Below are 17743 nucleotides of genomic sequence, written 5' to 3' on the forward strand. Positions count from 1 at the left end.
ACTCGGATTTCAAAAGTATAATATTTAAATGAAATTCAAATAAGATCACATGACTGAATCAGCTTCGTTGACGTCCGAGGTTATGTGCGAGGTACGAGTCATCCGAGGAACTCCGATTGCTCTATATGAGTGAAAAATTCATTCTCAAATGGGACGTTAAACAACATAAAATCAATAAATCAATCAATTCTTCCGCAACTCTTAACAAAATTGCTCTTATCGCTGCACCACGTGGGTGACATGTATGATTTGAAAAGCACAAGACGAAGAAAACATAGTCTTCTTAATAGCGATATCATGTAGGCAAAAACTGCTGAAAGTAAATATATCAGAAACAGTTTTTTTTAGAAGAAGCCGTTTATTTTATAACAGTTATCACAGTTGAATTTTACTTAGGCACAATAGTTGTGCAAACACATTTTGTAAAGGTTAATAGCATCAACATATGATTTGTCAAATTTTTTTTTTAAACATTTTTTCTATATATGCATTTATAATATTGCTCTGGAATGCAAGTGACGAAAAATGTATGAAATTATCTGCATTAATTAAAAAAAATAGATGTGATTTTGAACCTTTGATAATCACTACTTCAGACTTTGCAGTCATTTGGCCATTTTTTAAACAAATATGTGTATAAACATATATATTAAATTGATTGTTTTTTTGCCCTTTCAGCAATATATTGGAAAATATTGAAAAAAGTAGTTTCACATCATTTAAAAATAATAATAATAAAATGACATAAGGATGAACAAAAATATAACAGAATGCATAACGCAAATAAATTTAAAATGTACAAGCTTACATTGAAACAAAACAATTTCACACCATACAAGACTATAACATGTCCTAAACGATGTGGAAAAAAGAGATCAGTTAAGGATTTCTGTATACATAACAAACAAATGCCCTATTCGACAAATACTCCTTGGGAGAGGAAGAAAACAAAACAGTCTTGAACTGTTCATTTGCTCTTCACATGAAAGCACAACGTAGTCCCATCAATGGATACTTTTGGACTCTTTTCAAAAATCCACAATTTTCATTGAACAATATGCTCCCTAGAAAGTGACGATTGTTGCTTTAAGCGGGATTATTGACATCAGGAAAATTTGGGGCAAACAAATAACAGGAACATTTTTCCTGAATATACAAACTGCAGATAAAGCAGTGAGATTTTTTTTACTGAAAGTAAATCAGATTCACAACAGTTAAGACGTTAAGCACAACCACAGCGGACAACTTTCATTCTTGGAAGCGTTGTCAACTGAACTCTTGATTCATGATCAAAGTAAAGCATTTTGAGATTCGCCATTCGAACAGGAGTACAGCATGGTCCAGGGTTTGTGCTGAGCATTCTAGACTCTGGAATCTGTTGTACTACGGCGGAGTGACCGGATTCACTCAAACCCTCATCACGGCATTCTCCCGCGCAATAAAATGCATCGTATCGCTGTGGTGCAATGACAAAATCCCAACCAAACTCCACAAAATCTACGGTTAAGGGGTAGCGACAGCATGTATCAAACTGATTTTGTTCATTACAGTTTAAAACCGTAGATCTCTTTTCTCTTTCATTATGAAGAATCGTAATGGTCTTGAAGTCAAGGTTGGGTTCCTGTGAAATAGAAATGATTTTTTTTTTATTTTGAGTAAAGGATGATCTAAGTGATTGTTAAAACAACAGAAAAGGTCTAACAATTCATAAACAGAATTAAACTACCTGTATTATTTTTGCTAGCTTACTTATACTTTTACTAACTAACTTGCTAGTTTAAGAACCTTAGAAATAGGTCAATTTAGGATCACTTAAGAAGAAATTGAATAGGTACATGTAGCAGGTAATCTTTTTTTGTAAAGTTCTTCAAAAATTTAATGAAATTCCCGTGGATACCAATTGCCTCTCGTTATTAGTAGACCTATTTTTGTATTTATATGGAAATGAATTTGTTTAAATGATTATACTTGAATCACTTGGTGTGATTTCCAACTCGAAATTTTGATATATCGACGACGTATTGTCAACTATCAATGGTTATTTCCGTTCTTATTTCGACAAGGTATATCAGCGAGCTTGAAATAAATTATACCACAGCGTCTGACACATTTATTTCATATTTCGATATTTGTTTTAGAAAAAGTCGACGTCATTGGTAATCTGAAGGATATGGAGATAACTAGCAAAAAACATTTCTGAGAAATGTGATAACTTTAACTTTTCAATCGTCAGCCACCTTTACTTATGCAGCAATATACTCTTATGATACCCTTCTCACATGCATACGTGTTTTTATCTGTCAGTTGATTCGATACGCAAGAGCATGCCTTACATATAAACAATTTTTGTAACGAGAAGTTGTTGTCATTGACAAAGAAATTGAAACAAAAAATATCATCAGTCTTGTTTTGAGTCATTTCTATGTTCTATGGTCGATACAATTATCTTATCAGCAAATACAATCTATCATTAAGTCAAATGCTGACTGGCGTTTTTCATACTAGCTAATTTTTATGCAATCATTTACACATCGATTGTCAACGGATTCCCCCGTTTTTTTTCTATATCATGATGAATGGCACATGCCTGGTATGACCGGCCGGCAGGGGATGCTTACTCCTCCATGGCATCTGTGTTTGTTATGCTCCAATTTTGTATTGTTTAATGAGCATGAATGCTTTCGTTATTTCCATATAATTTTCATTGGTGTTTAATTTTCGTTGTTTTCGCGGTATGGAGGGACCCACTAACTCATGACCACCACGAAATGTAAAACTTAATTTGCACTATTACCCAACACTATAAATCGAATCACCAAATATCAATCTTTTTTTTTTTTTTTTTACAAACCTCGAAAATTTGTGATTTTACAGTATTTCATTCTTTTTGTTCATTCACGTAATTTTTTTTTGAGTAATTATTAACTGTCGAGTCATAGTCGTATATCAACGTCTTTATTTTATTTTTATTGTTTAATCATTCAAAGCGTTAGGTACGTATTTAATCATCCATTATCCCGATCAAATATATTTAATTCATGATTTGTTTGAAAATTGCATGACTGAGTGGAATGCAGTATATTCCATCAAGGTCTGATTTTCGTACAGATTTTCGTACAGAATAACTTTTACACTGATTGATTGATTGATTGATTGTATATTGTTTAACGTCCCTCTCGAGAATTTTTCACTCATATGGAGACGTCACCGTATGCCGGTGAAGGGCTTCAAACTTTGACCTTTACTCGGCACTCAGGGCCATTGAGCAGTGAGGGATCTTTATCGTGCCAACGCCTGCCGCTGACACGGGGCCTCGGTTTTTAAGGTCTCATCCGAAGGACCCCTTTTACACTGAAATTCATTTTTAAATTTTTGTTTTATTTAATAAATATGTGTCTAACTTTACCTGTATTCATTTCTATATCATTTAATGTAACTGAAGTTTCCGGATAAGTGTACTGTGCTTTAATTTATTCTATATTTTGAATGCTTCTTTTAAAGTTTCTCTAGATTTTAAACATCTTTGTTATCACAGGTGTATAAATCAAGTCGGGGCGATCCTCATATTAATAAGAAATACTACTTGTACTTGTCCTCTTCCACAAATGATTTTGCTAACGTAGATTAAGAAAGGTTGGATAAGTATTTAGATTTTATCTATATTAATGTTACATCTGTCCGAGGGGCACTTAAAAGGACTATACACAAGAAACAATTTTCCCCTTGAGACTTTTAAAAGAAAAACATTTGTTTTTAAAGTCATATTAACTTCAAACCCGTTATGATCAAACGCTTTCGAGAGATTGATCTGATCAAATAATTGTATTAAAGATGCATTTGAATCAAAAATATCTTCTAGAGAATATTGAGATTGCTAGCTGTGTTTGTAAAAATGAAGAAATCTAGATATTTTCAGTGATTTAACTAATAATGCTTTAACAAATGACAACACTCACGTAGCCACTGTTATTTGTCGTTCCGTTTTGCAGGACAATGAGATTCTCATTATATCCATCAAAAGCTTCCACCACTACACCCAGGTTAGACGATGGATCGGAGGCCCACTGCTGAGTGAGATCAGTAATATCAAAATGATGCCAGCCGATGGTCTCCGCGATATTCTTTTTCTTTCTTTTTAAAAACCTTTTGACAGGGGGCCCTCCACGTTTTCCTGGAGGAACAAGCTTGTAGAGGAAAAGTTCTGACACGTTTTTGGGTAAATTGAATTGTCTTAGTGGTGGTGCTATGTAAACCCATAGGAGTGCCCTGTGTACCTCTTGATTTTCCATCACTGGTATGTTGAAATACACTGCATTCGGTGCTTCCACTAATAAGGACGTTGGCGCTGAAATTTAGGACCAAAAACGCCTGATATAAGCATTTGAAATTTTTTTCTGTGCAGTAAATAGGAGATTTTTATTTTATTTCTCTTCTCAAAAGATATATCAAGAAGAAAAATAGCCTTTATTATCTCTATCCTATTTCATGATTTTATAGCTTAAAAATCGGGATCATGTTACGGGACTAAATTTTAATTTATCCTTTTAAAAAATGAAGTAGAAGTTACGTTTCTTATTCATTTTTATGTTTAAGAATATTGTGTCTCAAGAGCAACTGAACATACATTCAATAAGTTTAATTTTATTTAATGAGTTGAATATTTTAAGAATAATAGAATAATAGATTTCTTAATTTGTAAGTGAGAACTTTTTTTCTTTTTAAACACAAATGACAGACATTGATTTAGTCGTTGCTAGCAGATGACTTACGTTCTTCAGAAAATATAAATGTTCTCTCCATTCTACCAAATTCATCTTCTTCATCTTCAATTCGTTCTGTGTATGAATATGGTTGGTCATATTGCATTTCTTCTAAATTAATTTCGTTTTCATACTGATGTCGTAATCTTTCATAGGATGGAATTCTGGGAAATCTTGTCCGTGTTACATTTGGTAATCCTAAAACATCCAACCTTAAAGCATGAGATAATCTACTTTTTATGGAGTTGATCCGTAATCTCTTTTGGTGTTCGCGAATGTGACAAGTGCGGCATCGTTGTACATTACCATCTGTTTCTGAGTAGTCAGTATTCTGTTGAAAAAGATGAACTAGTTGCTCAAAATCCATATCGCTTGTATTATATTGTCCATTTGGTTCCGTAATATTATCTGCTTGTGGTATCACTGAGCAAATGCCTATAATTGTTAAATACGTAGACGTATAAATAAATGAGATCAGAAAAGAATACATCTTGCACTTTAAAATCAGCTGATCGTACGCGGGATATGCCCTGAAGGAATTCGCGCCGTTTCTTTTATACCAGCGGTCAAGATATACCGGCCGTTATGACAAGAAAACACTATGTCGCTCATAAATATTGAAGTGTCTTAAAAAAGACTAAACACGAAATAACAATAAATCCATTGATGCTTTCACTTTTTTTTAAGTTCCTAATTCACACAAACATTTCTCGTAGGAAGATTGAAAAATGGAAAACTAAACGGAATGTGATATCCACAATTAAAGAAATAAATATCTTAACGCCTATTCTGAGAATGTATGAATATTTTGAAAACTGATTCATTCCGAGTGGAGCCAACTGAAATTAAAAGGCATGGTCGTGTGACGTAAGATTTTAATCATCCTGCAGAAATATCGATTGGGGATAGAATGAAACATGCATGTTGAAATTGTGAACTTTTTATAAAGGAAGGCCATGACACACATCTTTTATCATTAATTAACAGGTAATAAAACTTTAACGGGTCAAAGAGGGTCGTTTTGATTAATTTGAGAAGGCATCTCATGTGTGCTGCATTCGGGATGTTTAAAAGATACGCTACTGATAGGTTTCTTCTGTTGAATTCCTTAATGTACACTTTTTTGCTGCGTAAATTCAGAGTGTAATTGAGAAATTCAGGAATGTCTGTCAAACACTCAAAATTACAACTTAAGACATCAAGTTCTTAGAGAGGAGTGATTTAATTTAGAAAAATTGAGATCAACTATTTAAACAACATATTAAGTTCTCAAATCTTAGAACATAGAAATGTGAATTGTGAGTTTTATCAAATAATGGAATTTTAAAACATATACATGTACAATTTTAAATACAGTGCCAAAAGATATAAACCAGTTCCTAAGGGCTTTGCGAGAAGACTTCTGTTTTTAAACAAAACTTATTAGCACTGATAAAATAACCATACAAGGCATACAGAAATGGTATCTCGGTAGGTATGCTTATTTCTAACAGGCACTTGATCCCACCTAGAGAGAAGGGGGGTCTAGAGGTTCCCTTTGTGCTTTTTTGACTAGATTCAGTATTTTGAAGAAAAAAAATTCTTATATAAAACATCGTCCATAAGGAATCGAGGGCCAAGAGAAGAGGAGAAAAGGGATTTGTGACAATATTTTCCAATATATAATTGAGAAATGGCTACTTTATGTATGGACCAACTCACTACATGTAATTATATCTCATGATTCCTTTCCTTTTTTTCTTATCTGGTAGTCTTTGCTTGGTATTCCCCCTCAAATTAAATGGATGGTTGTAACTTCCTTACCCCTGAAAATAAATGGAATTGCTCCCTGGGTGTTTATGAAACTATAATATATTATTGTAATAATCTGCGTTAAATTTATGGCGGATAGCTCAATTTTGAAAATTATTTTAATGTTATTTTTCTTCATCAGAAGCAGAAAATCGTATACACATTTACAAACAAGTCATTGAGTCAATATTAATCAATGAATGGGACTTTTTCCTTGTTTACATCAACCCATTTGTATTAAATATAGAAAAAAGTATTCTTTAAATATATAGTTTTTAAAATCTCAAATGAAATGAAAGCATGGTATTTCAAGTGGAAATAGTTAAATGTTTCTTATGAAGTGCTTACATCTTATTTCTATAATAAATATTATGCATTTCAGTAATTCTGGCCTTTAGATCTTAATTATAGTGTTTAATTTCGGAATGTAAGAATTAAATAATGTATTTTTTCATACACTACCTATATATAATTCCTATAATTAATATTAGGCATCTCAGTAATTCTGACCTTTAGATCATGATGTCCAAAGGGTGTCAATCATCAGCGTGTGTCATTATTTTTCCCTCAGCGTGAATGTGGAATTGATAAGAAAGGTGACACGCTGCTTTGCAGTGATGATGGGTTTTGTATACAATATATCATCACTTGGTAATAAAAGTAGTTTCTGGATGTTAAAAATGCCAAAGAACACTCCACTTTGACGTTCCACTGTCAAGAATCTGCTCCTATGTTTTCAAACCTGATAGATTAATTGTTCCATCTTGAGATGAGTGACAACTATCGCTATGAATATATTCTTTCCAAAAAAAAAAATAGTAAAAAATACATGTTACTATTTTAACAGAAGAATTAAGAAAATGGGAATAAGGTAGTCCTTTTCTCAGGTTCTGAAAAATCAGGCGTTAAATAATTGAAAATGTTCATAAAAACTTCTCTGATTCATTCAAAAATCAAAGAATTGTAAGATTTTTTCCTTGTGGAATCTTGCATTGAATATTTTTACTTATAGATATATTTAAAGTTTCTCAGATATTTGTTTTATATTGATTTTTTTAAACATTAACTTCTCTGTATTGTAAAAAGAAATGCACATTTCCCTCTAACTATAAATTTCAAAAAAGCGAATGTATACAGTAATGGGGAGGATGTCTGTGCATGAATTGTTGATTCGTCCCTCCCTTCCCCTATCCGTACGTGCATAACATTTCTGACTACCCTCTGTTTTTAGCAACTTCTATCATTTTATAGTGATAATTTGCTCCCCAATTTTCGAAGTTAAAAAATCGATTTTGCTTCTGTACTCAAAACCGGTCGGCAGGGGATGCTCACTCCTTCATGGCACCTGATTCCACCTCTGATTTTGGAGGTCCTTTTTTACTCTGCCTCTATTTTGTAATATTTTATTGACTTTTTATCTTTAATACTGTTCGTTATCTCCGTATGTTTTATGGGGGTATTTTGTGATTTTAGTGCTCGTTTATATATCTCAGTTGATTCGATACGCAAGAACATGCTCTTAGTATGAACAAATTCTTAAACGAGGTAAATTATTGACAAACAAGTTCATAAAACAAGAAAATCAGCAGTCTTGTTTAAAGTAATCATTTCGTAAGTTCTTTGGTCGATACAATGACCTTGTCAGCAAATACAATTTATCATTGAGTCAGATGCTGACTGAAGTTTTTCATACTTATTGTTAGTCCATTATTTATACACTGAATTGACGACAGCATTTCCGTCATTTCCCGACCATGACAAGGAGCACACGGTGGCTGTGACCGGTCAGCAGGGGATGCTCACTTCTCCGTGGCACCTGATTCCACCTCGTGTTTGCTCTGCTCCTATTTTGTATTGTTTTTGGACTTTGATATTGAATACTTTTCGATATCTCCAAATCCTTCACAGTACCTCTAGTTCGATACTTGTCAATAAATTATACTTGTCTTTCAAGCAATTGAAATGAGATTCACAGTATTGTTATATTTTTGCAAGCTTTCAATGTTCATAAGAACCTTGAAGTAATAAAAAGATCGCCTACTCTTACATAATAAAAATTTTGAATTTTTTGGTATATTTGAAGCCGTTGGTAATTAAACATAATTTTGATTAATTAAGAGCTCAGATGCATGTCCAAAACAGCAATTTTTTCATTCAGAAAGTGGCGACTTGAAAAAAAAACTCAAGGAAAAAAGGAAAGATAAAGACTTTTGCTTCCTGGAATTTACAGCTGAAGACATTGTTCGATTTTTATTGAATAATAAACAATTTGTTTTTTGCAGCATGCATTGTGTATGTTTACTTCTTTATGCTCTGTTTTGGATTGCCTTAGAATTTAAGCCTCAATAATTCTTTTTGCAATGACTTCGACATTTTAGATTTTAAGGACAGATGATACAAACTAATTTTTTTTTTCAAAAAATTTGAAAATAACAAGTTGGGTCATATTTTAATGAGTAAAATGAATAAGTTTGACCGTCTTCTTTTTTTATTCAAAATTTCACAAAAATGGGATTTGATTGATTGTATACTGTTTAACGTCCCTCTCCAGAATATTTCACTGATATGGAGACGTCAAAATGGGATTTGAAGTGAAAAATATTTGTATAGATTAATTAGGTTGGTTTCAGAGATGTAGAAATTTTAACAACACAGAAAGTTTACAATTTCTTTATATTCTAAAGAAATTATTATTTGCATCATTTGCAATGAAATAAGTCCCTAGAATATATACGTGACGTGACTGTTGAGTGTGATATTCTTAAGGTAAATTTCACCCTCTTTCCCATTTCATATATTTTAATTTTTTAAAAAAATTCATATTGGAAAGCAGGCTTTGAGAAATTGCAATGTTCTTGAAATTTGCAGAAAAAATAACCTTACAAAGAATTTGAGCACATCCAAAAAATAAAACATGTTTTTTGATCTTCAGAATAAATGATGTATTTGCATATTTTGGATCAGATGTTTATATGAAATATTGAAAAAATGCTTCAACTTTGGGTCATTTTCAAAGGAATTTACAGGATACGAGGAAAATGAGCAATGACGTCATAAGCATTGACTAGATGTAAAATTACGTCACAATTCATAGATACGTGGTCACCAACACTCCAAGTGATAAATACTGCATTTGCAACCTAAACTGAGCGGTTTTGATTTTTCAGAAATTCTCAGGGCCAAACAATGCCCAACGTGGCTCTTGCTCTTTCAAGATATTTTTTTATTTTTTAATTCTCTAACTGCTACTTGGAAATAACCTTACATTTGAAATTCATAATAAAATATTCAAATAGATTTTATATTCTTAGCATACTAAAATAAACAGTAAATTATTCACGTATACCGCAAAGGGAGGTAATTGTATACCAGCATTTAATGTTTCATGCCTGAAATTCCATATATCGATAACATTAGTGTTTATCATTGCTAAAATCTTTGTTTTTATTTCCAAGTAATAATAACTTTATGTACATCTCGTAACAATGTCACTTTTGTATAGAACTGTACCAATTGTAAAACATATATACAGTGAAACCTGTCTAATCCGAAACTCTCTGGGAGACGAATTTTGTGTTTGAATAGACAGGGTGTCGGATTGAAAAGTGTAAAAAAAAAAATTAAAAAGTGGGAAAACAATTTAACGTTGGAAATAAACAGTGTGACTGATTGCACGAATGTCTGATTAGACATTTTTCACTGTAAAATGAAAAACAACAAGTAGATATTTATATCTATTCATATTTATGTATATTTTATTTCGAATATCACAGTTTTCATATTGTTTAGGCACATCAAAAATGTGCAAATTTATTTTTCAACAAACAAAACTCCGTCATTTATACATATAAATCTCCACTCTTCTATTCAAAATAGGCGTCAGGCTTAACTAGTAATATTGCACATCTCACAACAAGATTCCATAGGAGCAAATTAATCACAAATTCTTGGAATGCAAAACAGAAACAAAACAAATAAACAGACTTAATCTTTCATCTGCTGAATTGCACCAATAGCCACAAAGTGTTAACATTTTAAAACTCCTATTTTTGGTAGGATACTATACAAAAATTACAAAAAAGCATCTCAACCAATATATAAGTGAGTTCTCAAAGTGCTATCCAACTGTATATTAACAAATAAATGGAGACATAATAAAAACAACACATAAAGCACAATTATGAAAAAGCACCACAACATAACTCACTATAAATCACACAGCTATAAAAGGTTCTGTCTCAACCAGAGATCAAGTAAAGGATTTCAACACCGCAAACAATGCTTTTCGTTCCTTGTTCGTTTTCTATCAAAATTGCCCTATATTTCTTGCATTGAAGTAATAGCTAACCAATATAAATGCGTGCCGCAGCAAAACTCTAAAACATCAAAAAGTTATTTTGAAGAGATAATGGGAAAATATATGCATATAATACATTCTCATAATGTTTGGTAAATACAAAGTTCCTCAATGATACAAAATTGCAACTGTGAATGGTTTTTCTTCCATTAATGGATAAATCTTAATTTTGAATAAGCTTTATCATCAATAGAGATTCATCAAAACCAAACCTCAACCAGAAAGAACCAAAAAGAGTAAAATCTTTTTCAACAAATGACATTATTTGTATCGTTGTAAAAAGGTGGTTGGTTGATGATAAAACTTATCTTTAATGGATGGCGTTATGTCTATCATTCCTACGTATCATTCGTGGACTTTATCGGTGGTTAATACCTTGCACCAATATGAAATCGCCTTCAATCAAATTAAAAACGTTATTTTTCATATTTTGTAGTAGCAAAAAAGGTTTCTAAATGAATTGTTTAAAATAGTTTAACATATATATTAAAAAAAAATTGCAAAGCAACAAAAACTATCCAGGAAAAAGACGTCTAATTTAACATTTTCTTTTGCATTCGGCACACAGAAGCCCTCTATCCAGGGATCTTAGATCCATACTTTTCATGAAAACAAACACATTTTACTACTTGTCTTTCTTCAAAATCGTCTTTAAGAGCAACCACATCGAACAACTTTCATTCTCGGTAACGTTGTGAGTTGAAGTCTGGACGTATGATCGAAGTATAACATTCTTAAATTTGCCATCCGTACAGGGGAACAACAAGGTCCGGGGTTATTGCCGATGATCCTGGACTCGGGCACCTGTTGTACAACAGACGAATGTCCGTGGTCGCTCATTCCTTCGTCCCTACATTCCCCCGCACAGTAGTATGCATCGTACCATTTAGGTGCAATGACGAAATCCCAACCAAATTCTATAAAGCTTACGGTAAGCGGGTATCGACAACAAGCCTCGAACTGGTTTTGTTCGTCGCACGTAAGTCCTGTTGATCGCTTTCTACGGACATGTGCTGTAGTGGTTGTCCGTAAATCTAAGTTAGGTTCCTAGAAAAAAATTCTTCATCAGAGTATTGAAAATATACATATATTTATTACGCAATACATAGGTAAAAAGAAAAGGCGTAAAAAAATCTGTTCAATTAGTATTTTTAAATTCATTACTGATAACTAAATTAACTCTGATAAAGAGAAAGTTAAATGGTGTAGTCGGTTCATTTACTTAATGGATAGCAGATGTTTTAAAGTAATAAATAACCCTGTATACTCCTATAAATATAGGGCATTTGCCATCAGTTATAAATAGCACAGGTGTTAATTTTTGAGTTGCTAAAAGTACAACAGAAGCAGAAACGTGTATAAATATATGCATGTCAACTTTCTGCCCTAGATCAATTAGGTCAACTGACCACTCTTACTGGCAATAAAGGTGAAATGCTGATGCTGCGTTTTGTTATTTTAATTATTTATACTTTTTGTATTAAAAGTTACACATTATTTAAAAGATTCACATTCCTCTAAAACTTTTTTTTATTAAAATTAATATCTATATCACAATAGTTTTGCGATTTCCCAAAACCAACTCTAAGACTTGTAAAATTATCAGAAATTTTCGAAATCATTAAAAGCACAAACTTTACGTTGAAATAAATTTTATCAAAAGGTATGTATGGTGAAAAAAGTTAATAGTAAGTTAATGCATTAATTTCTAAATTCATTGTTTTATTTGTTGAATAATGAACAGAAGAATAAAAATAAATGCAAATATTTACTATACATTGAAGTTCTTCTTTGTCTTAAAAGTAGTTCATCCACATTCATTTGAAATTGTACTTCAAAATATACACTTACATAGCCTTCGTTAATGCCAGTGGTGGGTGGAAGAATAATAAGATTCTCTTCGTCTGCGTCAAATGCCTCCACTACCACCCCGAGATTTGAAGCGGGATCCGAAGTCCATTGGTATGCCAAATTAGTGATGTCAAAATGGTGCCAACCGCTTGTCCGCGGGATGCTCTTTTTCCTTTTTTTCATAAATCTTTTGACTGGCGGTCCGCCATGTTTTCCTGGCGGGACCATCTTGTACAAAAATAATTCCGAAACATTTTTAGGTAAGTTGAATTGACTTCGCGGTGCTATATAGACCCACAGTAGTGCTTTATATACGTCTCTATTCTCCAGGGTGGGCATATTGAAATAAATTGCATTAGGTGTCTGAATATCGAGAGCCGCTGATGCTGTAATGGAAACAAAATTTGTGTTTAGAAAAAGTGATATTTTTTGTAGGTGACATTCTTTCGTGATTCTAATAGGCAAATAAGGATTTAAACTTTGTTAGAAAAAAAAAAAGATTTGATGTCGGATCCAAATTAAATTAAAATGAAAATTTAAGTACACCAAGAAGAATAGTGAATGCATAAAAGAAATAAAACTTATATCATTAAAGATATTTTATGCAAATATATGTCTATTTTTTTCTTAAATTTTAATATGAATTGATTGTCTAAAATATTCCTCAATATGCTGTAATGATATTAATTGATTTTAAAAAGAAAAAAAAATGTTATGATTCATTTCTTCGGCTAACGAATTTTAACTTAAGTTTTATACTCCATTAACACTTTAGTTTTATATTCCATAAACGCTTTATGCAATTTAAATTCACTTTCAGATAGTGATTGATTTACACATCTTTAGCTATATATGTATATAAAATTGTGAAATACTTACGTTCTTCGGAAAATATGTATGTCCTTTCAGCCCGTCCAAACTCATCTTCTTCGTCTTCTATTTGATCTGCATAAGAATATGGTGCATCTCCTTGCATTTCACTCATAATTTGTTCGCTGTCGTATCTTTCACGGAGCCTCTGATAAGATGGCACCTTTGGGATCCTTAAGTCGGTGATATTAGGGATACCCAAAATGTCCAGTTTCAGTGCATGTGCTATTCTATTTTTAATGGATTCAATTCTTATTCTTTTCTGATCCTCTCGAATTCTACAACTCTGACATCGAGTACGGTTAGAGTTTAATCCATCTGAATCGCTTTGCGATTCGGTGTTTTGTGATAAGATACTCATAATTTGTTCTTGGGTTATATTGCCGGTATCATAGTGTTGAAAATCCTCTATTGAATCAATTGACTGTGGTATAACTGTACAGAAAACAAGAGCCACTGTGAAGATTATCAAATGAAAAACGGAATGAAGGTTTACCGGCATCTTGTACATTAAAATCAGCTGATCGTAGTTGTTCGGTATGTTCCAGATGAGTAACTGCGGCGAAAGAGAGCTAGCTTTTATACCAGCGGTCAAGCTACACTCGGCCAAAAGATTTGACAGGTGTGATACCTTATTAAAAAATGGTCACAATATTATTTTATAGGAACAGAAAAGGGCAACAATATCATCATAAATTTTCATGTCAATTCTTTCCTTCCAGGTCGAAGCATTCCTGTCCAAGAATTTTAAGAGATATTTCAGTAAATTCCTCTCAGAAATTCAATCTTCTCTTGTTCTCTTTTTTCAAACAGACATCCTCAATGACTTGCAAGCTGCATAATTTTTTTTTTTTAGGAATCTCGACTTATGAAATGGAGTTGTTTAGATATTATATTCCTTATCACTGACGACCACTGGGTTTTTTAAAGTCCTAGAAATAAAAGAAAAACGTTACTATTGATCTGCTGAAGTTAACACCATTCCACGCAGTGCCAGTGTAGTGCCCCTTTTTACCGCTTTAATGCTTTAGAGGTCAAGGCCTTTGACTAATTATCCCCTGGAAAAAAAATCATCAACATCATGTGTATTAACTACACGTCAAAAACTTTTAATGATTCACTTAATATTACGAAGTAGTGAAAGAAAATTTCATTTAACATATTATTAAGCATTTTACATGACTTATAAGATGAAATATCTTTAACAAAAGAGTGGGGATGATTATTACATTAATATCTTATATTCTCTTAAACGTTTGAAATTTACCTGTTGAGAAGGAATTTTTGCAGCCTTTACTTTTCATCACTTTATACACTATATTCTATTTTATGAGACATATTAAATAGGAATATGCTTTCATTCCCTGTTAAATGTTTTATAGTACAGTGAAAGAGGATGTAAAGGGAAGTGACCCGGGGTACTGTGTATACACGTTAAATGTTACCTAAGTTTTTGTAACGAATTGGCAGGAAAAACTCTTTTTATAAGTTGCACAGTTAATTTCAAAATTAAATTTACTGAGGCATTTTGTATTTAAAACTTTCAGGAAGCAAAAGATTATACAAATTTATTTACGATACATATTTTTTCAAGCATTTTATTTTCTGGTTGACGGGTTTACGATCCCAAATTATGAAACGATATCTTTTTTGTAGCCAATGTAGACATTTATTAGCACAAAATAGGCACTCAAAGAATCGTGGAGCGTTTTATTCGGCATTTGAATCACAAAAAGATACCTGATACTAGAATCATATATCCTCGACAGTTTTGTCACTTAGAATAATTTATACATTTATTATGGTTACTTAAATGTGTACGGTGGCATTAGACATTTTATATAAATCATACAACCTTCATAAATTTTCGTACCAGATTAACAAAGCATACAGGTTTAACATTTGAGAAACTTGTATACTTTATCACAACTGACAGAAGATCTTGCCACATAATAATAATGTGCTTATGATCAGAAACGCTATGTTTTGACACCTTTGTTAGGTATACAATGTCTTAGCCCGGGGTGCAGAATGTTAATTACGTCAGCATGTATGTTTTTGCACGTTTTGAACAGATTTTTCATTGTAATCAGTAATTGTAACTGAGTGTTTGATGACATGTCGAAATACACGGTAATATTACAATATTATTTTTGCAAACGATATTATTATAAGCTTAAATCTGTATTAACAAAACACAAAAAGGATATGAATGTTTTCTTTATAAATGCTAAAAAGTGTCAGGATTAACCTACCTTATAACATCCAGGGATAAAAAAAAAACTAGATTTATTTATTTAATGTCACTGTACAAAGCTATAAACATTAATTTATCACAGATGAGGTGATAAATGCTTTACAGAACAAAATATACAGGAATGTAATATATATTGTAAAGTTTAATACATATCTATGGGAATGCTGTTCAATTCTGTTTAAAAAACGCCACTTGTAGATGATTAATCACACACACACACACACACACACACACACACAAAAGAATTAGATGTACTACGATAGTGATAAGAAACAATGCAATTTTACAATGTTGTGTATATATTTAGTGAAATTGAAAAAAATATATATGCCAATCTCAAATAAATGTACGCTCGATTTTAATGAATGAAATGTTATTGTGTATTTTATTCTTATTATTGAATCTTTGGCCCTTAAGCAACGGCCAACAAAACTAATGCCGCGTATTTTTTAATTTTTAATTTTGCTCAATTTTATAAAAACTTATCGTAAGACCTGATGCACTTAACAGACGCAAGAATCGTTGTGGCGGGGAAAGTTAAATGATGCATCTTCCTACTTTGTGAAGAAGAATGAGTTTGAAAGGTAAACTACCAAATTTTAGAACTATTTACAAGATTTTAATAGAATTATTGGTTATAATTAAACTGAGTCATATTAATGTACATGAAATGCACAAAGTTCCTCATTTTTACACTCCAGTGCATTGACAAGGTGTGTTTTATAGGGTTTTGAATGTTGCAGATTCTTCTATGGATTTCATGAGGAGGATAACACTGAATGTAAAATTACTTATATAAACGAGAAAAATTGTTAAATAAGTGACTAGAAATATATCTCATCTTTTTTAACGTACACAAAGACACATTTAGTTCTGAAGTGTATGAAACTTACCGTGTTAATTCTCATATTATTCATACAAATTAATAGATAAAATTATTTTTTTTTCAAAGAGTACATTCTTTGATGATGTCATTAACGTGTTATGTAGGAGGAGGTATATTGGAATGCACAGTAAATATTTGGCAGAATTTCTTAACTATTAAAATTCTTGGCTATTCAGAGGTTCAATAAATAGAAATTGATGATGAAACAGGGTCTTGTTTTATTGCTTCTTTCTTTACAATACGGTGTTCGTCAGTCAGCCACGCTTCAGCGTTATCTCATTACTGATGACAGAAAGAATTACTGATAGATTTTTCTGAATTCCAACAACTCGATCGGTATGTGTATATTTAGGACTTTGTAGCTTGAATAAACTTTTATTTGTCCTTGACAGGGAGAGAGAAGAGATAAAAAGGGGGAAGTGAATAATGCAGGCTATAAAATTTATTGCTTTTTATACCTTTATTATATCGGATATTATATCTTACGTTTCCTTAAAACCAAATAAATTTCGCAGTATAAGATTAAACAATAACAAAAACAATAATTAGAGTAATTTCAATAAGTGACCATGTTCATAAAATATTTTAAAATCTACGTCATGTAAATATTTTGATGGACGTTGAAATGCTTTATTTAAAAGATAATAAGAGGAAATGAAATACGTTTTGTGGATTAAGACCAAAAAAAAAACCATGAATAGGTGTTAGGCAATGGAGAATACATATTTTTAAAAAAAGTTGAAAGTATTTTTCTTTAATTACACAGGAGCTACTATACACTTTCTGAAATTATGAGATTTTTTTAAAAAGAAAAAAAAAATGACGTAAATCACATTTTCTCCATGTAACTAATTAACAACTATAAATATATATATACTAATAAACTACAACAGAGTTCCAGCCACCGGCCAGCTGTTGACAAGAGAAATATATAGATCACCTGCTTTATTTATTTTGTACTGGGCTGCTAT

General features: G+C 31.9%; 2 protein-coding genes across 2 annotated transcripts; both read right to left on the reverse strand.

Annotated features, from left to right (window-relative positions):
* Positions 1-338: 338 nt before the first annotated feature.
* On the reverse strand, positions 339-5645 carry LOC134268150 (growth/differentiation factor 8-like). Its single transcript, XM_062750349.1, has 3 exons — positions 4770-5645; positions 3957-4345; positions 339-1621 (listed from the first exon to the last, which is right to left on the reverse strand). Exons 1-3 carry the CDS (start codon positions 5248-5250, stop codon positions 1223-1225), a joined length of 1269 nt encoding a protein of 422 aa, XP_062606333.1. The 5' UTR covers positions 5251-5645; the 3' UTR covers positions 339-1222.
* A 4354-nt stretch (positions 5646-9999) lies between these two features.
* On the reverse strand, positions 10000-14420 carry LOC134268153 (growth/differentiation factor 8-like). The gene is made up of 3 exons (XM_062750353.1): positions 13639-14420; positions 12760-13145; positions 10000-11955 (listed from the first exon to the last, which is right to left on the reverse strand). The coding sequence occupies exons 1-3, from the start codon at positions 14138-14140 to the stop codon at positions 11560-11562; spliced, it is 1284 nt and encodes a 427-aa protein (XP_062606337.1). The 5' UTR covers positions 14141-14420; the 3' UTR covers positions 10000-11559.
* Between the last annotated feature and the right edge of the window lie 3323 nt (positions 14421-17743).

Source organism: Saccostrea cucullata, unplaced genomic scaffold, assembly GCF_032062105.1.
Source record: "Saccostrea cucullata isolate Sc308-1 unplaced genomic scaffold, CSIRO_AGI_Scuc_v1 ctg283, whole genome shotgun sequence".
NCBI lineage: Eukaryota > Metazoa > Mollusca > Bivalvia > Ostreida > Ostreidae > Saccostrea > Saccostrea cuccullata.

Excerpts from the sequence above, each read along its gene's own strand:
- LOC134268150 (XM_062750349.1), bottom strand. The coding sequence starts at position 5,250 with ATGTATTCTTTTCTGATCTCATTTATTTATACGTCTACGTATTTAACA. Across the intron at positions 4,346-4,769 it reads ATTTATATTTTCTGAAGAAC|CGCCAACGTCCTTATTAGTG; the intron begins GTAAGTCATCTG and ends CCTAAATTTCAG. Across the intron at positions 1,622-3,956 it reads CGACAAATAACAGTGGCTAC|GAACCCAACCTTGACTTCAA; the intron begins GTGAGTGTTGTC and ends TCTATTTCACAG.
- LOC134268153 (XM_062750353.1), bottom strand. The coding sequence starts at position 14,140 with ATGTACAAGATGCCGGTAAACCTTCATTCCGTTTTTCATTTGATAATC. Across the intron at positions 13,146-13,638 it reads ATACATATTTTCCGAAGAAC|CATCAGCGGCTCTCGATATT; the intron begins GTAAGTATTTCA and ends TTTCCATTACAG. Across the intron at positions 11,956-12,759 it reads CTGGCATTAACGAAGGCTAT|GAACCTAACTTAGATTTACG; the intron begins GTAAGTGTATAT and ends ATTTTTTTCTAG.